Consider the following 22,994-nt stretch of genomic DNA (forward strand, 5'->3'; position numbering starts at 1 on the left):
GGGGCTTTGAGTGTGCTGCTGTTCCTATGTGGGATTTCAATGTTGTAATGTATTGCATCCTAATGTATTAAATTCATTTTGTTGTACTATATTGGTTGGCATTTTATTAAAACAAATTGTATTGTATCATATGTGTATGTTTTAAGAGAAAATAATATAAAATATAATATTTGTACTATTATATAGTGCAAAAACTACAATTCTGTGCTTTTGCCTCTTGATTTCATTCTTTGGACTTGCATTTGGGAAGGGAAGGAAGGGGGGAAATAATCAATAAAGCTTTCAAAGTTTAAGAAATTCTCCTGTTTGGTCTGCTGCCTTGCAATTAGGTTACTGACAGTTGAGTAACACAAACACACCCTCACAAACACGTGAATGAAAATACAAAATTATATTAGCCCACTCTTATGATGTTATATATATGTATGGAAATTCATTACAAGCCTGTCTACAAAGTCATGCTTTTCATTTATATCTCCTAAAATATTTAGCAAAATCCTTGGGCTTTAGAAAAGCTTATCCCCAGAAAAGGAAGGAAATGAGTTGGAAATTTGTAAATGTAGAATTTATTTCTTGATTTGACTCTGTCCTGATAAATTTCAATTTATTGTCACAACTTACTAAAGAGGGAACAAAATGTAAATCATAAAAGAGAAACTTAGGGAACAAAAAACCAATGAAAACTTACAGTTGGGTTTTGCTCTTTTTCAACATATTTAAGATGTTGATTGCATATACAATAAAAGAATAAAACCGATGAGTAATCACAATTCCATTTCTTTATTTACTAGATCAAGAAGCACCATACCTCCTGCGAAACCTCAGTGACCAAACAGTGGCCATCAGCAACTCCACCATTCTAGACTGTCACGCAAAAGGTGTACCAGAGCCTCAGATCACCTGGTTTAAAAACAATCACAAAATACAACAAGAGCCTGGTAAGAGATGTGTTTTTCCTTGAGTTTACCATTTCTCATCCTTTCTAATCCCCTTCTTCCCCTAGCATTCCTGTTACCTCCTTCCAGTATATCTAGAATCATTTTCTGACAGAGTTGAAAACATGTGGGCTCTGGGTCATACTTACATCGACTTCCAATGAGGAATATTTGGGTGAATTCTTATGCAGACCGTATCCCTACTCCATAGAAAGACCCTTACAGAATCTATTCAACTGGAATGCTACTTTAAATAATGCATTCAGAAAAAAAAAATGATGAGAGCCACTTAACAAATGTTGCAGTTCACCTTGACAACTGAGACAATGAGGAGTTCGTTTGTTTCAGGACTTGAGGTCCATCAGAGCTTTCAACATCTGATATCTGTAATGTTCAGAGAAGTAGATTCATAATCTTTTTAATTTTATCTATACCAATCTTAATTATTTGATAAAAATAAGAATATTTTAAATCATATTTGTCATATTGTTAAAAGAAAATTGAAACTAAACTAATGGCTATGGTTTCTTTCAACAAGAAATATTCTTAAACACAGCTCGGCTGAAACCCTTTTAGATGGCTCCTCCAACTTCAACTGAGTAGGAATTCTAGTAACCATAAACACTGTCTATTGCCTTCCACATAATTCTATGGTTAAATTAAACTTATTTAGAATTTTGATTAATAATTCTTGTAATAGTCTATTTGCAGTATTCCATCCGTCTAAATCAAATAAGTGGCAAGATGGAATGGCCCTTGAATGTTAGCTCACTTGTTAGAATGAAACCTCCATTTGAATTTGATACACAGAATGGACTTGTGGTATAAGGCCCCCAAATGTTAAGATATGGACAGGTGTCTTAGAAAGGCCTTACACTCAACAGGTGCCCCAGATGATCACAGTGCATCATTTTTTCTCCATAAAGTAGCTCCTTCTCTTGAACTAACATCGTGTACTTAATTATCCAGACTAGAAGGTGGTGGTCTCCCCTTAACCCTCCTCAACTAATCAATCACCAGGTTGAGCAGGTGACAACTACTAAATATTTCTCAGATCTGTCCCTTCCTCTGCTTCCTATTATCATTCTCTTGGTTGAGTTACTCACTGTCTGTCACGTGAACTTCTGCAGTAGCTTCCTAACTGCTCTCCCCACCTCCCTTTTCTCTCTTTGCATCTCTTTTCCACACAGCAGTATAAATGCAGCTATGAACACATTACTCCTCCTTCAAGCCTCCCACTGATTCTCCAACCCCCAGCATGAAGTCGAAGCACCTGAGAGAGACGGCCCTTGGCAACTGGCCCCTGCCAACCTCTACAACTGGATGCTCTTCATCCCCTGTCTTAAGCTTTATATTCTGGGGAGCCAAACTCTTGTAGATCCCTGTACTCATTATGCTGCCTTATCCTTCTGTACTTTTATTCTTATGTCCCCTTTCACTGCAGTACCTTCCCTTCCTCTAACGTCCAACCATCCCTGAAGACCCAGATCAGGTGCACTCCCCCCAGAAGGGCTTTCTCAACTCCCACAAAGAGAAGCTTCTCCATGCTTCTTTATTACTTATGAATGTGTCATCTTCTCTCTTACTCTGTTGTTTTATAATCATCATTTTATATGTGTCTGTGTTATCCATGCATATTTCTATTACTCTCTTACTGTTTTTTAATCATCGATTCAGGTGTGTCTCCCCTCCTTGAGGGCAGATAATGTATCTCATTTGTCTTATTTGTATCTTATTTGTCTTTAGTATTCTCATAACCTAGCATGGTGCTTGGCAATCAACTACCTCTGGAATGAATGAATGAATGAATAGTATTCACAAGGTGTTATTCTGTAATTAGCAGGTTCATTTGGTAGCAGAAATACCTGGACTTGAGGTAGGGTATATCACAGAATTTTTAAAGCTGGAGAGGACTTTTGGAATATCTTTAGTCCAATTGGTAGAATAGAAAACTAAGGCCCAAAGAGGTAAAGTGGTTTGCCCAGGAGGACTCACTACAAAGATGTGTATTTCCAAAGTGATTTTATAGAACACTAATCCCTTGAGGTGTTTCACCAGAATAAAAAGATGAATGAATAAATGGTAAAGAAGTAATTCATTAATAGCTTGTGAAACGAAGTATGCAGTATTCCCCCTTAGAGATTCACAGCATATCAAAGGCCCAAAGAAGTCGTGTTCTAAGGAAACTTGGTAAACTGTGTTTATTAAGCTCTATTTTACCAAAACTTACTTGATTACAAAGCACAGTTAATGAAATGTTAATGTAAGATGTTTGGTAGTTCTTTGAAAGAAGCAAATTTGACTTCAGTTCAGTTCTCATATCTTGGATGTGGGGTAAAGAATCAGATTGAGCCAATTTTAAAAGCTCACGGCCACTCTGGGACTAGAGGATAGACAAGGCAAGAGAATGTGCCGAGGCAGATCAAACTCAAAAAGACTGTGAGGTGCAAGGGCAGATCAGGGTTTGAGTCCCAACTTTGCTTTCATGGGCCATACAAGTATTTGGGCAACTCATTTACACTTAGTCTCTGAGCCACTATTTCCTTATGTACAAAATTGGGATAATAGTCACCACACAGAGATGTTGTTAGGTGCTATCAAGTTGATTCTGGCTCATGGCGACCCTGTGTATGTAGACTAGAACTGGCCCATAGGATTTTTAAGGCTATAACCTTTCGGAAGCAGATCACCAGGTTTGTCTTTTGAGGTGCCTCTCAACCTTTCAGCTAATATTGGAGCACCTAACCCTTTGTGCTACCCAGAGACTTCTACATGGGATATAGTAAGATTTAAATGATAGAGCATAACTAAGCTGGTCATAGTCACTGCTTAGTAAATGCTACCTTCTGACCCACCTCATTTAGATAGAAACTCGCCAGTGAGCTATCAGAGTTCATTGGACTAGTGTTAAAAAAGTTCCTGAATAAGTCAGCTCAAATGTCAGACAACTGTAAATCTAAGGAAGATAGCTTCCTCCCAGCCTTCTTTGATTTTCTGAGGGCCAAAAGAATATCCAAAAAGAGTTTTATATAAATCCTTATACAAAATCTTTTCTAAATGTTGTTCTAATACGCTATTGTTAGCATGTACGAGCATTTATTGAGCTCAACTAGGCTAAGTTGTTGGTTGTTGGTATTTGGTCACTCCCTCTTCCCTTCATTCACTCTTTAAAATGACTATAGCCTTTTGGAAATGGATTTCTTATGTGTATATCATGTTTACAAAGTTTCATATGCAGTATTCCTATTTGGGGCAGCAAACGCCGTAACTAAAGCAATATGCTCCATGACTATGACCCTTAATTTCACGTGTAGATATTCTTTAAAAATGCCGACTCTTTTGTGGGTCTTTCTTTATGAGCAAAGGTTACAGGTAACCAAAGTGATAATCCTTGGCCCACCATCGCTCCAAAGCTAAAATGGAACTAATAGTCTACCCTGAGACCAGAAGAGCTAGATGGTGCTCAGCTACCAGGGCCACATTAGATGGATCCTTACAGAATTGGAGAAAAATGTGGAAAAGAACTCAAATTCTTAAAAGTCTAGACTTACTGGACCGATTGAGACTAGAGGACTCCCCAAGACTATTGCCTTGAGATACTCTTTAAACCTTAAACCAAAATTATCCCTTGAGGGCACCTTTTAGCTAAATAACAGAATGGCTCATAAAATGAAGAATATCACCCATGAGTAATGAGCTTCTTTAAGAAAAATCATCTATAGGAGACCAAATGGTCAACTCTAAAGCAAAGATGACACGGTGAAGGGCAGGGAAACCAGAGTGCGGGAAATGGTACACCTCAAACAGAATGAATGAAAATAATGACACACTGTGAAAAATGCAGCCAATATCACTGGACAATTTGGGTAGAAATTGCTAAATGAGAAACCTAGTTTGTTACGTAAACTTTCACCTTAGACACAATAAAATATTTTAAAAAAGAAGCTGAGGTGGAAGAACACCAAGATCATGCCCAGAAAACCCTTTGGAAAGCTAGACTGAGTTTAAAAGCCCTCAGAATAAACTGTATATCCTTTAGAGACCTTCTAAATAAAACCTGGCAGCTGAAAGAATTTATATTCTTGAGAATATTTTAGTGACCTTGGATCATTGCTAGGCTCCAGCCCATTGTCACTGTTCTTGTGAAATGACAACTTGCTCCATTCCAAAGAAAATAGAGAGGAAGCCATGCACACCGGAGAGCTCACACTCTGGACAAGTGGCTGTAAAATGCCTGTTGAAAGAACTTGCGGCAGTTGGGGCTTTTTTCCTCCCTTCTTATTGTCTTTCTAGAAAAATCTTTCAGTGGGGCACAGCCATCCTACAGAAGACATTCAATTTCAAGAAAGTGTTACAAAAGCTGGATAGTAAATTCTTGGGCCAAAGGGCATCAAGCAGGAACAAAATGAACCCTAAACTTGCAGGTCCAGGGAAGCCAGTGCTCAGGGGACTCGTGAGGCCATCTCAGCCAGGGCAGTTCAAGCAAAAAGCAAGCTGGTACCCTGAAAACCACAGCCGCCAAGCATACCACACAGCACATGTTCCCAGTGCCTGCCATGCCCATTCGGGACAGTGGTACCAATCTTCAAGGACATCCATGGAAAGACATCACCCTGCTCATTACAATTGACTTCCCACCATCTTTTGGTGCCCATTTTCTTCTCTTCTCCCCTTCATGCCTCTGGGCCACAGGTCTGCTTTGATTCTTCCCTGGAAAGCTCTGTCTCTTCACTCTCTCAGTTCTTCCTATCCCACCTGAATTCCTGCCTCCTCTGTGAATCCTCACACATTCCAGGACACAGGGATTCTTTCTTTTTTCCGACATCTACTTATAGTTACGATTCGTGTCATACAGCGCATCATTTAATTCTTCTCTTGCTTTACGTGCACTTGTTTTTAAAACCTTTGAGGATAGATACATCTTAATATATCTTCTTTATTAAAAAAAAAAAAAGATTTATTGAACATTTACCAAGTACCAAGGTCCTGTGATAAGGAGCACTGGTGGTGCAATGGTTAAGTGCTTGGCTGCTAACCAAAAGTCAGCAGCTGGAACCCACCCAGCGGCTGCGGGAGATCTGTTCCCATAAAGATTAGAGCCTAGAAAATCCTACGGGGAAGTTCGCTGTCCTGTGGAGTTGGTATGTGCGGGGTTGATATGAGTTGGGATTGACCCCTCAGCACCTAACAGCAACAAGGCCCTGTGTTAAGTGTTTCACAAATATTTAATTTTCACATATAGCAGATACATTTCACAGATCTGTCCTATTTAACAAACACTTATCAACACTGTTATTTGCCAGGTACTGTTCTAAGCACTTTCTATATTAATGTATTTATGCCTCATGACAATTCTATGAGGCTTCTTTTATTATCCCTATTTTACAGACTAAAGGATGAGGAATTTGAGACCTAGAGAGGAAAAATAAGTTGCCCCAGGGCCTGGAGTTAGTGAGTAACAGACCAAGGTTCAACCCAGAAGAGTGTGACTCTAGAGCCTAAACTCTGAACATTGAATACATGGGACTAAACATTCATTTACGTCATTTGCAAGAGAACAAATAGGCATATGACCTAATGGGCATAACAAACATATATATATATATATATTTTTTAATTTTATTTAGTTTGTTGTTGTTGCTATTGACAGTATACACAACAAAACATACACCAGTTCAACCATTTCTACATGCAGAATTCAGTGGCGTTGATTACATTCTTCAAGTTGTGTACCCACCCTCACCGCCTTTTTCTGGGTTGTTCTTCTCCCATTAACATAAGCTCATTGCCACTAAGTTTCCTGTCTAAGCTTTCGAGTTGCTCTTGTCACTTCGATCCCTTATAGACAGTTCTTAAAAGAGCATAATGATCAAGGCAGACATTCTTTACTAGTTAAGCTAAACTATTGTTTGGTTTCAAGACGATTTCAGGGGGTATTTTTGGAAAAAACATATATTTAAAACAATATCTTCTCACACCCAGCCCTTAAAGGTTAAGCTTCCTGAGGACTGTATTTAAAGCATATTTTTAAATCATAGTAAAAATCTAAAGCATATTTTTTAAGAAAATTAGCTGTGCCACGTGTAAAGTTAAAAAATACTTTGAACCTAAATCCAGTTACTTCTAAGTTTCAAAATTTCCAGAATTCATGCTATATTAGGCCAACAGTCCTTTATATAGTCAATAAATCTTTGCAGGACACCTAGTTTGTGTCTGGCACTGTGCTAGATTCAGTGACTACAGCAGTAAATGACAAAACAAAAATCTAAAGTCAGGAATACAACTTCGTCAGGCAGCAGCAGCCACCTGTGTCCTGACATACGCAGTGTCATCGTGTCAGGTAGGCACTACCGCTAATGAGTCTGAACATGGAACAAGGTGAATTAATAAATAGGGCAAATGGAAAATGCCGTAGCTCAAACACAGGATTAAAATATCTTAAATGCATTGCTGTTGTTGTTAGGTGCCACCACGTCAGTTCTGACTCATATCTACCCCCAAGTGATAGAGCAGAACTGCCCTATAGAGTTTTCTAGGCTGTAATCTTTACGGGAGCAGGTCTTTTTGCCCATGGAACGGCTCGTGACCTTTCAGTTAGCAGCCAAGTGCTTAACCAAGTACACTCTTTGTGCTGTAATTTTTCTACTTGAATGTTGAACCTACAGTAGGTTCTCAAACATTAATTGTTAGTTGAATACCCAGAATGAAAGAGATTAAGAATAAATGGAAGAAAATATGCTGAGAGGTAATAAAAATAGTTATTAGCTGCCATTGAGTCAAAGCAGCCACGGACTCATGGGGTAACCCCATGCACGATGGAACAAAGTAGATTGCAAGGCCATTCTTCCTACTGTTGTCTGGAGCTCCGTTGAAACTGTTCAGCATCATAGCAGCATGCAAGCTCTACTGACAGATGGGGTGGCTGCACATGAGGTGCACTAGCCAGGAATCAAACCTGGGTCTCCATATGGAAGGCAAGAATTCTACCACTAATAAAGGTAGTTGTACTTTTGTTGTTGTGTGCCGTTAAGTTGATTCTGACATATAGCAGCCCCATGTTTTTTTTTTTTTTTTTTATGTGACAGAGTAGAACTGTCCCATAGGGCTTCCTAGGCTGTAATCTTTATGGGAGCAGAGTGCCAGGTCTTTTCTCCATGGAGCCACTGAATGAATTCGAACCTCTGACCTTTCAGTTAGCAGCTGAGAGCTTAACCATTGCCCCACCAGGGCTCCTTAGGAGGGAGTAGTGGGATGCAAAGTGCTGAAGAGGAAGGTAATTTGAGACAGGTGAAGAAAAAATAGACAAGGTGAGGGAATAGAATGCAACCTGTGAGCCCCAGAACGCAACAGGACTGCCTTGTCTTTCCAGGTTTCACAAGTTTTCCACCTTTGACAGGGTGCAATCTTACCACTTTTGTATGGTGTGTTTTAGTGGGAACTATTTCAGTTTTCCTTCTCTGACAGAATTCACTTTACACAGTTCTGGTTTTCACGGGTTTTATGGTATAATATAAAGGATAACAGTAGTGATAATAATAAAGAGAAATGTAGTGTGAAAGGGCTGATATCAAGAAAACACAAAAAGACTTCCCTGGGTTGGCACCCAGATGTGGCACAATGGTGATGAAGTCATCTTTGAGAATGTGTGACTCACCTGAGTCTCTGTCCTACCTGTCTCGGCCACCTGCCCAAGGGACCAGCAGCTCATCCAAAATGATCAAAACGTCACTGCTCTACCTTACTATCTTCCAAGAGTTTCCAGTGAGCTCCTGAAATGTTTAAGGCTGTGACTGAGCGGAGCAGGCAGGGCTGTGGGTGACCGCGGTGACAGTGGCATTGTGAGGACCGGGAGTCCAGTGACTGTGCAAAGCTGCTAGGGCAGAAGGCCTCTCTAGTGGAAGCACAAACCCTCTCATCAGGGAGTCCGCAGAGAAAACGAGGTTTCTGAAAGTCGTTTAAAGGCTGACAAATGTAATGAACCCTCTCTGAAAATAGAGAAGAGACATTTTAGGTGAAGCCTGCCTGAACCAACCTTCATCAAACCAGTATTTGAACTAAACTTCTCTGACAACAAAACCCTTTCAGAATGTTTTAAAACAACAATAAATTAGAAAGAGTGGATTCTGCCTTCGGTAGAATAAGGCTGAACAGGAGAGAAACACTCCATCCCAGCGACTAATCTTCCTTCTTAAATGGGATCTTCTTGGTCACTGTTGTTGTTGGGTGCTGTCAAGTCCGTTCTGACTCATAGTGACTCCATGTGACGGAAGAACTGCCCCAAAGGGTTTGTCTTGGGAAGCCGCTGGGTTTGAACTGCCGACCTGCTGGTTAGCAGCCAAACTTAACCGTTGCATCACCAGGGCTCCTTTCTTGGCCATTAGGACTAAGTATTTATCTGGTGACTCGAAAGAGGCATCTTTTCTGTCACCAGTGTATCACTGACACCTGTAGGTGCCATCTGCAGATTGAGGTGCCTGTCACCCTAGTACCTGGTAATATGGCTCCATTGTAAAGTGGTTTTAACAGATGCAGGAAAAATCTGAAGAAACAGCAAAGGACAGAGATGAATGAAGCTGTTAATACCCTGGAGTGATAAACTGACCGCCTGTCATCTCCGGCGATTAGAATCAGCAGCTTTACTTGATTTTTTAGTAATAACGGGATAAAAATTTAAAAAACAGCTGTTGTCAAGTTGATTCCGACCCATGGTGACACCATGTGTGTCAGAGTACAACTGGGCTCCGGAGCGTTTTCAGTGGCTGATTTTTTGGAAGAAGACCACCAGGCTTTTCTTCTGAGGCATCTCTGGGTAGACGTAACAGCCGAGCATGTTAACTGTTTGCACCACCAAGGGACATACAGTGAAATTCTCTTTGGCAGAACTTGAGTCGTAACTGACTTCTCTTTCTCATGAAACCTACCTCTGCGGTGCATAATGAATTAAGAAATATTATTGCAGAAAAGAAATGTGTACAAAGAGCAGTGCACGTGAAGGTGGGCTGGCAGCTGTCTTTATCACCTCCGTTGAGGCCAGGGTTGATGTGCTGATGGAATTGGCTAAGCAGCTGTTTTCACCATTCCTTTCTCTTCAATATGTGTCTCTAAGATAAGGGAGCCTATGCAGCCAGACCAAGAAGGACCCAGCTTTACCAGTGGATATACAATTACCTCGTTGCCCCTGCCCAAACCTCCAAACACATTCTCAAGGTTTATTTGTATCTCTGACAACAGTATAAACACGAGGGATTCTGTGAACATATGCAGAACCAAGGTTCAGTTCTTTTCCAAAAATAAACTTCCATTTAGAAGGTGAGCAGAAATGCATGGAAACTTTGAAGTAAGGAGTACCGCAGGGAAAAAAGGAGCCCTGGTGGTGCAAATGGTTGAGCGCTGCTAACCAAAAGGTTGGAGGTTCGAACTCACCCAGCAGCTCTGAGGGAGAAAGACCTGCAATCTTCCTGTGTAAAGGTTATAGCCTAGAAAACTCTATGGGGCAGTTCTACTGTGTCACATGGGGTCACTATGACTCAACAGCACCCAACAACAACTCGGGGACATGGCAGGGCAAACATTTCATAGGTTGGCGTTGCCAGAATTCAGAGCTATACCCCAACAGCTGACAGAGGTACCCAGACTTTAATGACAGCGCAAAAATGGTTTAAAAAAAAAAAAAAGTTACTTTATCCACTCTCTGCAATGACTACTTCCATGTTTGGCTAGATCAAGGCAAATAAAAGTACAGCTGTAGAGTCCAAGGTTTACTTATGTCCAGAAAGGTTAACTCATGAGTAAAGTCCCATTTTGGATTGGAAATCAATAGAAATTATTTATGGAGAAGCAATCGTGGCCCCCAAATACTTACTGGCAAATTCTAGCTTTTTTTAGGTCTTGAATGCAAATAAAGAAATAAATAGCATCATAACATATCCTAATGCTTGGCCAAAAGAAAATCTTCTGGATGGATGAACTTTACAGCATAGCATCACCCATTTAGCCCAGAGAAGCTTCCTGAAAGCCGGCGGCCACAGCAAGACCCAACTGAAGAGTCACACATCGGGACAACATCAGCCCAAACACACTGGGCTGAGTAGCAGGCCCCTGCCAGTCTGGCTGTGTTTTCTTATTTCAAGTTTGCTTGAATTTTCAAATGCAAATTTCAGCATGTAATAAATAGGAGAAAACTAGAAATGTGGGCATCCCTTTAGAAAGAGCCTGTTACCCCTCTCCCCTTTTTTACTGTGCTAGAAACACATACAATTTAGCATTTTCACAATTTTAAAACATGTAGTTCAGTGAGTGATGTGAGTGCATTCTTAACATTGTGCAACCGTCACCACGATCTAGTTCCAGAATGTTTTCACCACCCCACAGGGAAACCCCATGCCCATTAAAGCCTCTGCCTTCTGTTTATGAATAAACCCCCTCTCTTGACTCTTCTGTGACCTCTTGCAAGACGTGGCACTGTACTTTCACCATGGCTGAGGTCAGCACTTGTTCTGTTTGGAGGACAGTCAGTGCTTGAGGGACCAAACCAAAAAACCAAACCAAACCTGTAGCTGCCGAGTTGATTCCGACTTATAGCGACCCTATGGGACAGAGTAGAACTGCCCCATAGAGTTTCCAAAGAGCACCTGGTGGATTTGAACTGCTGACCTTTTGTTTAGGAGCTGTAGCACTTAACCACTATGCCACCAGGGTTTCCGTGAGGGACCAGTGGCAGAGAAAAAGAAATGGGGTAGGAAGAAAAAGAGAAAGAAAGAAATAGGGGCATATGGTGGGGGGTGTGGGGGGGCTCTACCAGCAGTCACCCCAGAGATCTCTCGGGGGCTGCACAAAGGCCCACGTCACTAACCCCAAACTGCTCTTAGCATGGGGGAGGTTCTCAACCCCATTCTCAGAATGCCTGCTGGCACTGAAGACGGGTTGAACAACAAACGGAAAACTCATGCTTTCTCCCCTGTCTTTTGGCAAAGAAATTAGATGAGTTTTCTATTTCACCTGTGCAGAATCTGAATGAGAAACCCCTTCGTTAGAAAGTTTAACCAGGACCTAAAGTGATACATAAGGAACTCTGGTGATGCAACAATTAAGTGCTCAGCTGCTAACCGAAAAGTCACCAATTTGAACCCACCCAGCGGCTCTGCAGGAGAAAGATCTGACAATCTGCTCTTGTAAAGACTAAAAAAAAAAAAAAACCCAAACCCATTGCCATTGAGTCGATTCCAACTCATAGTGACCCCATAGCACAGAGTAGAACTGCCCCATAGGGTTTCCAAGGAGCGCCTAGTGGATTCAAACTGCTGACCTGTTGTTTAGCAGCCATAGCACTTAATTGTTATTCCACCAGACCAAAAAACCAAACCAAACTCAGTGCCGTTGAGTTGATTCCGACTCACAGCGACCCTATAGAACAGAGTAGAACTGCCCCACAGAGTTTCCAAGGAGCGCCTGGTGGATTCGAACTGCCAACCCTTTGGTTAGCAGCCGTAGCACTTAACCACTACGCCACCTGCCACCAGGGTTTCCCTGTAAACATTATAGCCTAGGAACCTCTATGGGGCAGTAAGTTCTAATCTGTCACGAGTTGAAAATTGACTTGATGGCATCCCACAACATAAAGTGATAAGTACACAGCATTGCATCTGGGGTCATGACCATGCCCAATCCAGTTAAGGAAAACGTGCAAACAAATGTATTCTCAGATAGCCTGAGCCAAGACAACCGGTCGCTTGTATGACTCGAAACTACTGCGGAAAAAGTCAAGTAAATATAAGAAAGTTCATTTTTCTCCCCTACATCCACGCGATAAATTTGATTTTTGCGTAATCTCCTCTGCCAATGTCCCTTTAAACAATCAAGACTGCAGAGTAGTTTAAGAAGTCATCTCATTCAACCTCAGTCATAATTAAACTGACCATCGCTGAAAAACAAAATGAAACATGCACACCAGACGGGAAGCCGGTCTTCTAATGGAATGGGTTTGGGTTTGTCCTTTATTATTTTAGTGCAGAATTGCAAAATGTTGTCAAGTATAAATCTACTTTTCTTGCTCTAAAAATATCTCATCATTCTACACGTAGTCAATATTACAAAGTTGAAAATGTTTAAGTATTTGGATCTATATAGCTTTCAAAGGAGTCCCTGGGTGGTACAAATGGTCAAGCACACAACTAATAGCTGAAAGGCGGGCAGTTCAAACCCACGCAGAGGTGCCTCAGAAGAAGGGCCTGGCAATCTGTTTCCAAAGTCCATGGCCTTGAAAACCCTCTGGAGCAGTTCTGCTCTGCACATGTGGGGTTGCCATGAGTTGGAATCTGCTCAGTGGCAACTAACAACGACGACAGCTTTTAAACTTGGATTCAATGGCTGTTCGCTGATGGGAAAAAGACCTACAATCTCATTTTTTAAGACCCAGGCTCTCTGGTGGAGCAGTGCTGAAGTACTTGGCTGCTAACCGAAAGGTCTGCCGTTCAGACCCACCAGCCGCTCTGTGGGAGAAAGATGTGACAGTCTGCTTCCGTAAGGATGACAGCCTTGGAAGCCCTCTGGGGCAGTTCCTCTCTGTCCTATGAGTCGGAACCAACTCGATGGCAATGGGTTTGGTTATTTTTTTTGTTTTAATTAAACAAGTAGTATGTGAATATATTTTGTAATTGTAAAAGATTCATGTAGCACAGAAATAGAGTAAGCTATAAGAACTTCCCTTTCACAGAATTAGGTTAACTATTGATGTGTGTCTTGTCCATTATTTCCCATTTTTTACCTATACATGTGCGTATATACAAATACAGGGCCTTTTTTTTTTTTTTTTTAACATAAATGGGATCCATTCATTCAACAGATAATCGCTGAGAGCCAACTCTGTGTCAGGCAGATAATAGGTGCTGGGAAACACAGCACTCGGAGCCCTGGTGGCACAGCAGTTAAGGCCTCGGCGCTAACCAAAATGTCGGCAGTTGGAATCCACCAGGCACTCCTTGGAAAGCCTATGGGGCAGTTCTACTCTGTCCTGTAGTGTCACTGTGAGTCGGAATCGACTCAACGGCCATGGGTTTTGGTTTTAATTTGGGAAATACTGCAGTGAAAAGACAGGGGCCTTGAGTTGACGTTCTAACAGAAAAATACAGACAGTAACTTCAACGAAAAATGAAACTATAAATAAATAAATAGATAGCAAAATGTCAGAGAGCAGTGACTGCCGTGATGAAAGTAAAAGTAGGTGACTGGTGGCAGGGTCGTGTGGGAAGGCCAGCATCTCTCAGGTAAAATCTGAGGTGAGATCACAATGTGTGTATTATTTCATGCCTTGCTTTTCCACTTACTATGTCTTGGTGGTCTTTCTAGGTCAATACATATTGTTCTACCTCACTCTCCTTAGTGGCCATACATAGTAATATGGTATTATTGCTATATGTAGTTATTTCCTCTGTTGATGGAAAAACACCTTCTTGACTTTAACCTCTTCCGCAGTGCAGTACTACTTCACTGTCTTACAGTGGTCGTAGGAATGCCACTTCACTATACACAGAAAAGCAGCTTTGGGTGAATGGCTAGAGGCCGAGGTGTAAATGGATCCAACGTCACAGAGAGACTATGAGAAATCTCAACATACCACAAGAATTTATTGGACCGGGGTGTGTGTGTGTGTACATTTACAATTTATAGATACACGTAGTTGATAACCAGGGTTTTATAGCCAATAACCACAGAGTTAGCACCATGTGGTGCATTTTTTAAATGCTTGGATCATCTTGAAATGCTTTATTGGAAAAACAGCAAAGTTCACAGTTGAAGGGCACAAAAGTGCCTTTTCATTTTCCAGTGTTTAGAAATATCTGTGTTTTTGGCAGAGTTTCAAGGTGATCACTTCATCCATAGCCCTTTCACATCAGCCAGTTTACAATTTCTTGAAAGCTTTTTGAAACTATTCTGTTATCATAACCCGATTTTGTAAGTTAAGCTAGTAAAGCAGTTGTCGGTCTCTCAAATGAAAGGACCTGTGGTTATGGTTTTTCACTTGTTCAGTGGTTACTTGGAGAGGAATATTACACAGCTTTCTTCATCATTGTCTTCCATCTTGTTCCCTTCTAAGGGCACCTCTTCTTTCTCTGTCTTTTTCACAGCTAAAGAGCAAATCGTCTGCTGTCAGGAATCACATCACCCATCAAAATTTCCTTTAGACCATATGTTTTGCAATGTCCCTGTAATTCTCTTCCAGCTCAACACATTATTGTAAGGCTGCTTTTCACTGTCTTTCAGGCTATTCCACGCATCACTGGTTTTTTTTTGTTTTTTTTTCTTTTTTACATCCTCAAAGGTTTTGCCATGAGGTTTGATCTTGGGGTAAAATTCTCAATAGAAGGAAGAAGCCAGATGGTGACCATTGAAATCATTTATCTTTTTAGTGCCATTTAATGGGTCCGTCATCTTTCATTTCCCATTTGTGTAAACCTTTGCTGTTCTACTGAATTTGGATTTCTCTTCCTCAAACAGTTTTCCAAACTCACTGAAGTTTGACTGGAAATATGAAATCATCTTTGTGTTCTTTGTGGGAAGCTAAGTAGGTATCTTGCCTCTAGTTTTGGGGGGTCACTTTTAGACATCTTGAGTCTATATTTTCCCTCTTCTGGCCTTTTGTTCAGGTATAGCTCTTAGCTAATCAGTTCCTTTAAAAGCTACCAAACTAAAGGTATGGTTGAGTATTTACTGTGTAGCCAGAACTACACACATCATCATCAGAACTACCATTTATTAAAAATATTATGTGCCAACTTAAAAGAATTTGTCATGGAGTTGGAAAGCTAAGACTATCATAATGGTAACAGACAAAATTTACTTTCTATTTTGCTAAATTTAACAAACACATATTAATTACCTACCACTCGTCGGTTTGTGATGTTTTAGAGAAAGCAAAAATGAGCAACACTTGGTCCTTACAGTTGAAGAATGACAGATATTGCTACAAAGTCAATTCATGAAAGTGCCACGTGAAGAGTGTAAAATTACATTAAATACAAATTAGCACTTCTAGCTGGGATGATGAGAGAAGATTTCATGGAGAAGATGCAGTTGAGTTGGATTTTGATGAGTGAAGAAGAGAGTTTTGTTGATGATTTATTTGGCCAAATTTGATGGACACAATGTTCTCTAAGTCAGAAGTACAGCTGGTGAACTGAGCAACAAAACAGGAGTCAATGGCCATACCAGTAGGCCAAGTTAGGAAAGCAGCGGGTCAATTTTTTTGTGTAAGGATCAGGAGGCAAATACATGGTATGCATTTATTTAATTGAATCAATAACTTCAAAAGTTCTACAGATTTACATAATGGTGAATTGAATTAAAATTTTATTTCATGCTCTTCCTTGGGAAATATGGTACTTACATATAAAATGCCAAAGTTGTCTTCATCTTATAGTATAATGGGAAAAAATTATTTACAAAGTCCCTTGAAAATACCAAATATGGAAGATGTCTAAGACATGTTTACAGTGTGGACTTTATCTCGTGGCTAAATGTGCAGATAGACCAACATGGACACAAATTCTGATCAACAACTCCCATTAGCAACCAACATGACAGGTAATTCACGGTCTTGCATTGAGCCTCATCATCAGACTCCTGGGAGCACATTACAAATTTCTGTGAAAACAGCCCAGTATAAAGTTTTACTTGTCCTTTTGGGACTAATGTTTTAGCAAACTCATGAAATCACCTGAGTTTGACCTTCTAAGCTCCACAAGCTTGAACTTTTTGAACCTTAAGATGACAAAATTCACTGACGTCTGGTTTTTCAGACTCTAAGGAGAGCTAAGCCTGCTGCAGGCCTTCAGTCGGCACCGCCAAACTGAAAGTTAACATCAACTCCTACCTTGGCTTCATGACAGTCAGCAGACAGTGCGACGCTCACTTCTCTACCCACTGAATGCAGTCTTTCATTGTCTTGGCTTATTTGGTCATTTTCTCAGTTACTGAGGGCCTGCTGTCTGAAGACACAGCACTAGACACTGATGACTCAGGAGCTAACAGGGCAAAGTCCCTGCTCTCCAGGAGCCCAAAGTGAAGTAAACAAATAAGAAAGTTCCAGAACAAGGCATGCACAGGATGATACAGGAGTAACAGAGAAGAGACCCGAGAGCATAGGCAATGGCTTCCAGAGCAGCTAATCCTTGTGTTGAATATGAAAGAACAAGTAAATGTTAACCAAGTGACCAGGTCAAGTCAACATGCTCAAAGTCACTGAGGCTTATCAGGCACTGCAAATCAATCAGTATGGTTGATACCAGGGATGGATTTAGGGATACAGCAGGGACAGAAGCTGAAAAGATAGGCAGGCATCAGATCAGGAAGGTCCTTGCTTAATAAAAATATAAAATCGTATCCCCATGCATATCCTCTAAGTTAAAGTTGTGTATGATCTAGCCAAACATGGTTTTTTATTGGCCCTCACAGTAAATTTGTATGAGTTGGTTTGGTTGCCAGCATTTAAAAATTGTGCCCTTTCGCATAAAAAAAAAATCTATATTTCTGCCTTCTCTTTAAAACTCAGAAGACAGCCCAAAACTAAAACCACCAAACCCACTGCTGTCGAATTGATTCCGACTCCTAGCGACCCTATAGGACAGAGTAGAACTGCCCCATAAAGTTTCCAAGGAGCACCTGGTGGACTCAAACTGCCAGTCTTTGGGTTAGCAGCCATAGCTCTTAACCACTACGCCACCGGAAGACAACAGTGGGCCTGCCCAAATTCCCAGTTGGTTAGAGCTGAGTAGAGGCTGCCACCTTAGATGGGAGATGGGCCTTCCATGCTCCACAGACACAGTCCCACTCCCTCCCCCATTACCTCATACTCAACTCAATTATGAGATGTGCCTGGCCCCCGAAACTATCTGCGTTTGCAAGTTCTGCCCTATGTCCTCTTGGTCCGATCTGTAAAGGGAATTAAATAATGAGTTTCCATGGGAATTATTTTGTTTTTAGTGGTTGAAGAATCTGTATTCGGTGTCAGAGCTATTAAAATTACATAAACAAGCATGCGGAAATGGCTTAGGCCATCCCTCTAGAAGCAAGCAGTACTAAAATTAAATTGTCTCAGTAACACAAAGTGATCACCTTTTCCTAAGGGGGTTCTACATGCTAGTTCTAATGACTAACACCCAAGGAGGAAAAAGACAGCTCAGATAGAGGGATCCTTCAAAGAAACCTAATACCATTTTTTCATAACGACAAGAGCTACAACATATCTAGGAAGAAAACTAACTAAAGAAAAGGCAAGATCTTTATAGAGAAAAATCATAAAGCTATGAAATGACATAAAGGAAGACCTAAATAACTCAAAGATGCTTGATATTTTTGGATGGGAACATATATTATTAGGTTGAATCATATTAAATGGCCACTTTGTAGGTCAAAATATTGGCAATTCTCATGCTTCAATCTAAAAATAAATATGACAAGTTCCCCAAAATTATTATATAAACTCAGTGATATTCCAATCAAAATTCCAACAGTGCATTTTACAGAATATGGCCAGGTGAACCTGAACTTTATACTGAAGTACAAAGGGCTAAGAATAGTCTAGACAATATTGAAGAAGGTGTTATTCCCTACCAGATATCAAGATGTGTTCTCAAGCAGTAGTAATTTAAACAGTGTGGTGCAGGTATAAATGAGTAGGCCATTGGGAAAGAATGGAGATCCTAAAAACAGAACCACGTATATATGGTAACTTTGTATCTGATAGAGTTGGCACCACAGCTCAGTGGGAAGAGAATATTCAATAAATGGTGCTGGGACAATTGGCTATTTGTATGGTAAAAAATAGATCCTTACATCATGTTACACACATACATCCCACAAAAAATCCAGATGGACTAAAGACCCGAATGTGAAAAAGTAAGATTCTAAATAAATCTTTTAAACAGATTTTCTTTTTTAGAAGAAAGTACATGAAGGGAATTCTTTATGTATAGAATTTTTTTTAACAAGTAACTAAAAGTAAAAACTTTAATGAAAAATATTGACAAACTTGACATAAAAATTTGAAAAGCTTTCGTATTAAAAATTCACCATAAATAATGTTTAAAACCCATTCGTAGAATGGGGGAAGATTCCCTACAAGTTTAACCAACAAAGGATTAGTATCCAAAACATGTAGAGAACACTAAAATTATTGAGAAAAAGACAAATAGGCCAATAGAAAAATGGGCAGATGACACTATCTTAGTTATCTATTGCTGCTATAGCAGAAATAGCACAAGTGGATGGCTTCAACAAACAGAAGTTGATTCTCTCACAGTCTAGGAGGCTTTAAGTCCAAATTTAGGGTGCCAGTTCCAGGGGAAGGCTTTTCTGTCTCTGTTGACTCTGGGGGAAGGTCCTTGTTGTCAGTCTTCCCTGGTCCTAGGAGCTTCTCAGCAAAGGGACCCCAGATACAAAGGATGTGCTATTCTCTTGGCTCTTGTTTCTTGGTGGCATGAGGTCCTCCTGCCTATCTGCTCATTTCTGTCTTTTGTATTTCAAAAGACACTGGCTTAAGACACAACCTAATCTTGTAGATTGAGCCCTGCCTCATTAACGTAACTGCTACTAATCCCACCTTATTAACATCATAGAGATAGGATTTACAACATATCAGATGACAAAATGGTGGACAGTCACACAATACTAGGAATCATGGCCTAGCCAAGCTTACAGACATTTTTGTGGGACACAATTCAATCCATAACAGATACGAACAGGCAATTCACAGAAAATCAAGCCTGAATGGTCAATAAAAATGTAAAAAGATGTCACACCTAACCAGTAATCAGGGAAATGTAAATTAAAACAATAGTGAGATACCATTTCGCACTCATTATTTTGCTATCAATTAAAAAGTCTAATCACACCAAATATTGGTAAGTATATGGGGAAAGAGGAGCTCTTACTCATTGCTGATTAAAGTGAAAATTGGCATATTTGGGGAGGTAATTTTGTAATACTCAATAGAGTTGAAGATGGGATATACCTTATAACACAGCTGAAGGAGTTGTCTATGTAACAATGTTCATCGAAGCCATCTTTATAACACCAAAAAAAGTGTTGTAATGTTGTTAGGTGTCGTGGATTTGGTTTCAACTCAAGGCAACCTTATGTAAAACAGAACAGAACACTGCCCAGTCCTGTGCCATCCTCACAGTACTGTGCTGTCCTCACAGTCGTTGCTATCTGTCAGTCCATCTCATTGAGGATCTTCCTCTTTTTCGCTGACTCTCTGCTTTACCAAGCATCATGTCCTTCTCCAGGGACTGATCCCTCCTGATAACATGTCCAAAGTAGGTGACATGAAATCGCGCCATCCTTGCTTCTAAGGAGCATTCTGGCTGTACTTCCAAAACAAATTTGTTCGTTCTTCTGGCAGTACATGGTATATTCAATATTCTTCATCAACCCCATAATTCAAAGGCATCAATTCTTCTTTGGTCTTCTTTATTCGTTGTCCAGCTTTCACATGCATGTGAAGTGATTGAAAATGCCATGGCTTGAGTCCAGGTGTATCTTAATAGATAAGTGGATTTTTTAAAAAATCTTTAAAATTTTTTAATCATTTTATATACAATGAAATACTACACATCAGTTAAAAAATGAACTCCATCTACATGTATCAACAAAGATAAATATAAAAACATTGTTGAATGGAAAAAAAAATAAGTTGCAAAGGGATAATACAATGTGATACCATGTATTCAAAATTTTAAAACACACAAAACAGTATCTTGTATAGAGATAAAGACATATGTAGAAAAAGTACAAAACATGCATGAGAATAAGACACACGACCTTCATGATGGTACCTATAGAGAGAGACAGAGAAGGAAGAGATGAAGTACCTATAAACTGTATTTCCTATGAAAAAGAGCCATCTAAAGCAAATAGGCAAAATGTTGACATCTGGTAAGCTTAATGGTGGGCATGTGGGTTATATTTTTTCATCATTTTTCAAATGTTTGAAATTGATCACATAGAAAAAAATTTTAAATTAAACTAGAAATAGAGCCCTTTTTAAAAGAGGAGCTTCTTGGTAAAACAGATCCTATAGTATCAGCTAAAGCGAGTGTCAACGGGCTAAGGCATCACAGAAACTAAAACCCACTGCCGTTGAGTTGATCCCGACTCATGGTGACCCCACAGGATAGAGTACTACTACCCCTTAGAGTTTCCAAGGCTGTAATCTTCACTGAAGCAGATTGCCAGGTCTTTCTCCTTTGGAGCAGCTGGTGAGTTCAAATCATCAGCCTTCTGCCTTCTGGTTAGCAACAGAGAGCTTACCTACTGCATCACCAGGGAAACTCGGAAGAACGATTATGAATTAAGTATAGGCAGACGCGGGATGGGAAAAAATAAGGGTAATAACTGGCCTATTTTTTCAAGAAGGGAAACAAATAGGAAGAGTAGAGAATGAAGAAGGGCCTGATGAGGATTCTGAGTGGCCTATCTGGTGGTAAGGCATTAATGTCCTTATGCCAGCTCTCACAGTGCCATGTGAAGGGAAATCAGGAAGAGCTTTGCCTGCTGATTTGGGGCACCCTCTAACTTGCCCTTCCCCAATCTCCTCTCCTCCCTCTTCCGCGTGATGGAAAGAGGGAACTTGCCGGATGGTGACATTAGCTCATCAGCATCCTTGGTACTATCTTCTCACCTTCCACAAATATACATTTGTCTCCTGGGATGAAATCCAAGTCCTTTGACTTTATTTGTTCATGGTGTTATCCTTAAATTGGGATTTGAGTGATAGAAAACTGGTTGAGGTTCAGGTCTGCTGCAATGGAGAAGAGCGTGGTGAGCAGCCACTCAGCATCCACTAGCCCGCCATACCTTTACTTTCTGTGACTGGCACGCACAACCTATCTTATGTTTTCTGAAGCGATTCTACTGAAATTATCTTCATTATTCCTCATAGCAATACCATGAAATAGGCTGACTAATTATTGTCATTTTACAGATTGGGAAAGAGCCCCAACGAGATTAGATGAGTTAGCCAAGTTTACAAAGTAAAGCTCTCATCTGAGCTTAAAATATGGGAACCATCTTTTCCTCATCTGCCTCTCTTCCCGTATCCAATAAAGCACCAATTCCTGTAGGTCGTTTCTGCCAAAGTGGCCGTTTCCACGTCTTCCTTTCCACTTCCTTTCCCACCATAATAGTTTGGGGCCTCGTCATGCCTTGCCTGAATTACAACCGTGAGCTGGACTTCCAGATGTCACTTTTTCCTCACTCCAGTCCATCCTGCATTCTCCTTGTAGACTAAACATCGCTTTCATTATGTCACTTCCCTGCTCAAAAATCTTCATGACCCTCTATTTCCTTCTACATTGAATGGAAACCCCTTGACCAGGACTTCAAAGCTCTCCTTAGGTGAATGCGCTTCTCTCAGTCAACTACTCAAAAAGATGCTTTGGAAATAAAAATGGCCAGCAAACACATTAAAGAATGTTCAAAGAATATAAATTTCATCTCTCAAATCAGCAGGATTTTTTTGTTTAGATGATACTATTCAGTATTGGCAGGGAGTGATAAAATGGTCTCTTATCCACTGTTGGTAGAAGTATAAATTCCAATCTTTTTGGAAGGCAATTTGGTAATATGAAATTGACTCCACGGCACCCACCACCACCAACAACACTCCTGTTGTAGGCCAGCTTGACCAAGGGGTTCCACTCCCTCGCACTTCGGAACTCTGTTCCTGGATGTGTCCTTTGTCTCCTGCATCATTGATTTCTCTCTATATACTGGATTAGCATGTAAAAATGCTGCAAAATTTCACATCTCAAGAAAGAATTCATTCCTCAACCTCGTGTTGCTCTCCAGCTATCTCCTTGAAAAGGAGCCACTAGATGTTCCCTGAGACCATGGTCCCTGCAGCTCTCCGCCCAGCAATTCGGTCCTTCAGGGAGTTTGAATGTGTCTATGGAGGTACCATGGCCTTACCTTGTACAGGTTGTGCTGGCTTCCCCGGTATTGTGTACTGTCTTAACCCTTCACCAAAGTTACCACTTATCTGTTACCTATTGAGTGTTTTTT

At 40.4% G+C, this 22,994-nt stretch overlaps 1 protein-coding gene across 1 annotated transcript in view; it reads left to right on the top strand.

Annotated features, from left to right (window-relative positions):
• Window positions 1-22,994, top strand: part of FLT1 (fms related receptor tyrosine kinase 1) — a 202,752-nt gene that overhangs the window by 112,657 nt on the left and 67,101 nt on the right. Inside the window, exon 14 of the mRNA XM_064275298.1 lies at window positions 792-938. Within this exon, the coding sequence (XP_064131368.1) occupies window positions 792-938 (147 nt within the window). The remainder of the gene's footprint in view (window positions 1-791; window positions 939-22,994) is intronic.

Source organism: Loxodonta africana, chromosome 23, assembly GCF_030014295.1.
Source record: "Loxodonta africana isolate mLoxAfr1 chromosome 23, mLoxAfr1.hap2, whole genome shotgun sequence".
NCBI classification, from domain to species: domain Eukaryota; kingdom Metazoa; phylum Chordata; class Mammalia; order Proboscidea; family Elephantidae; genus Loxodonta; species Loxodonta africana.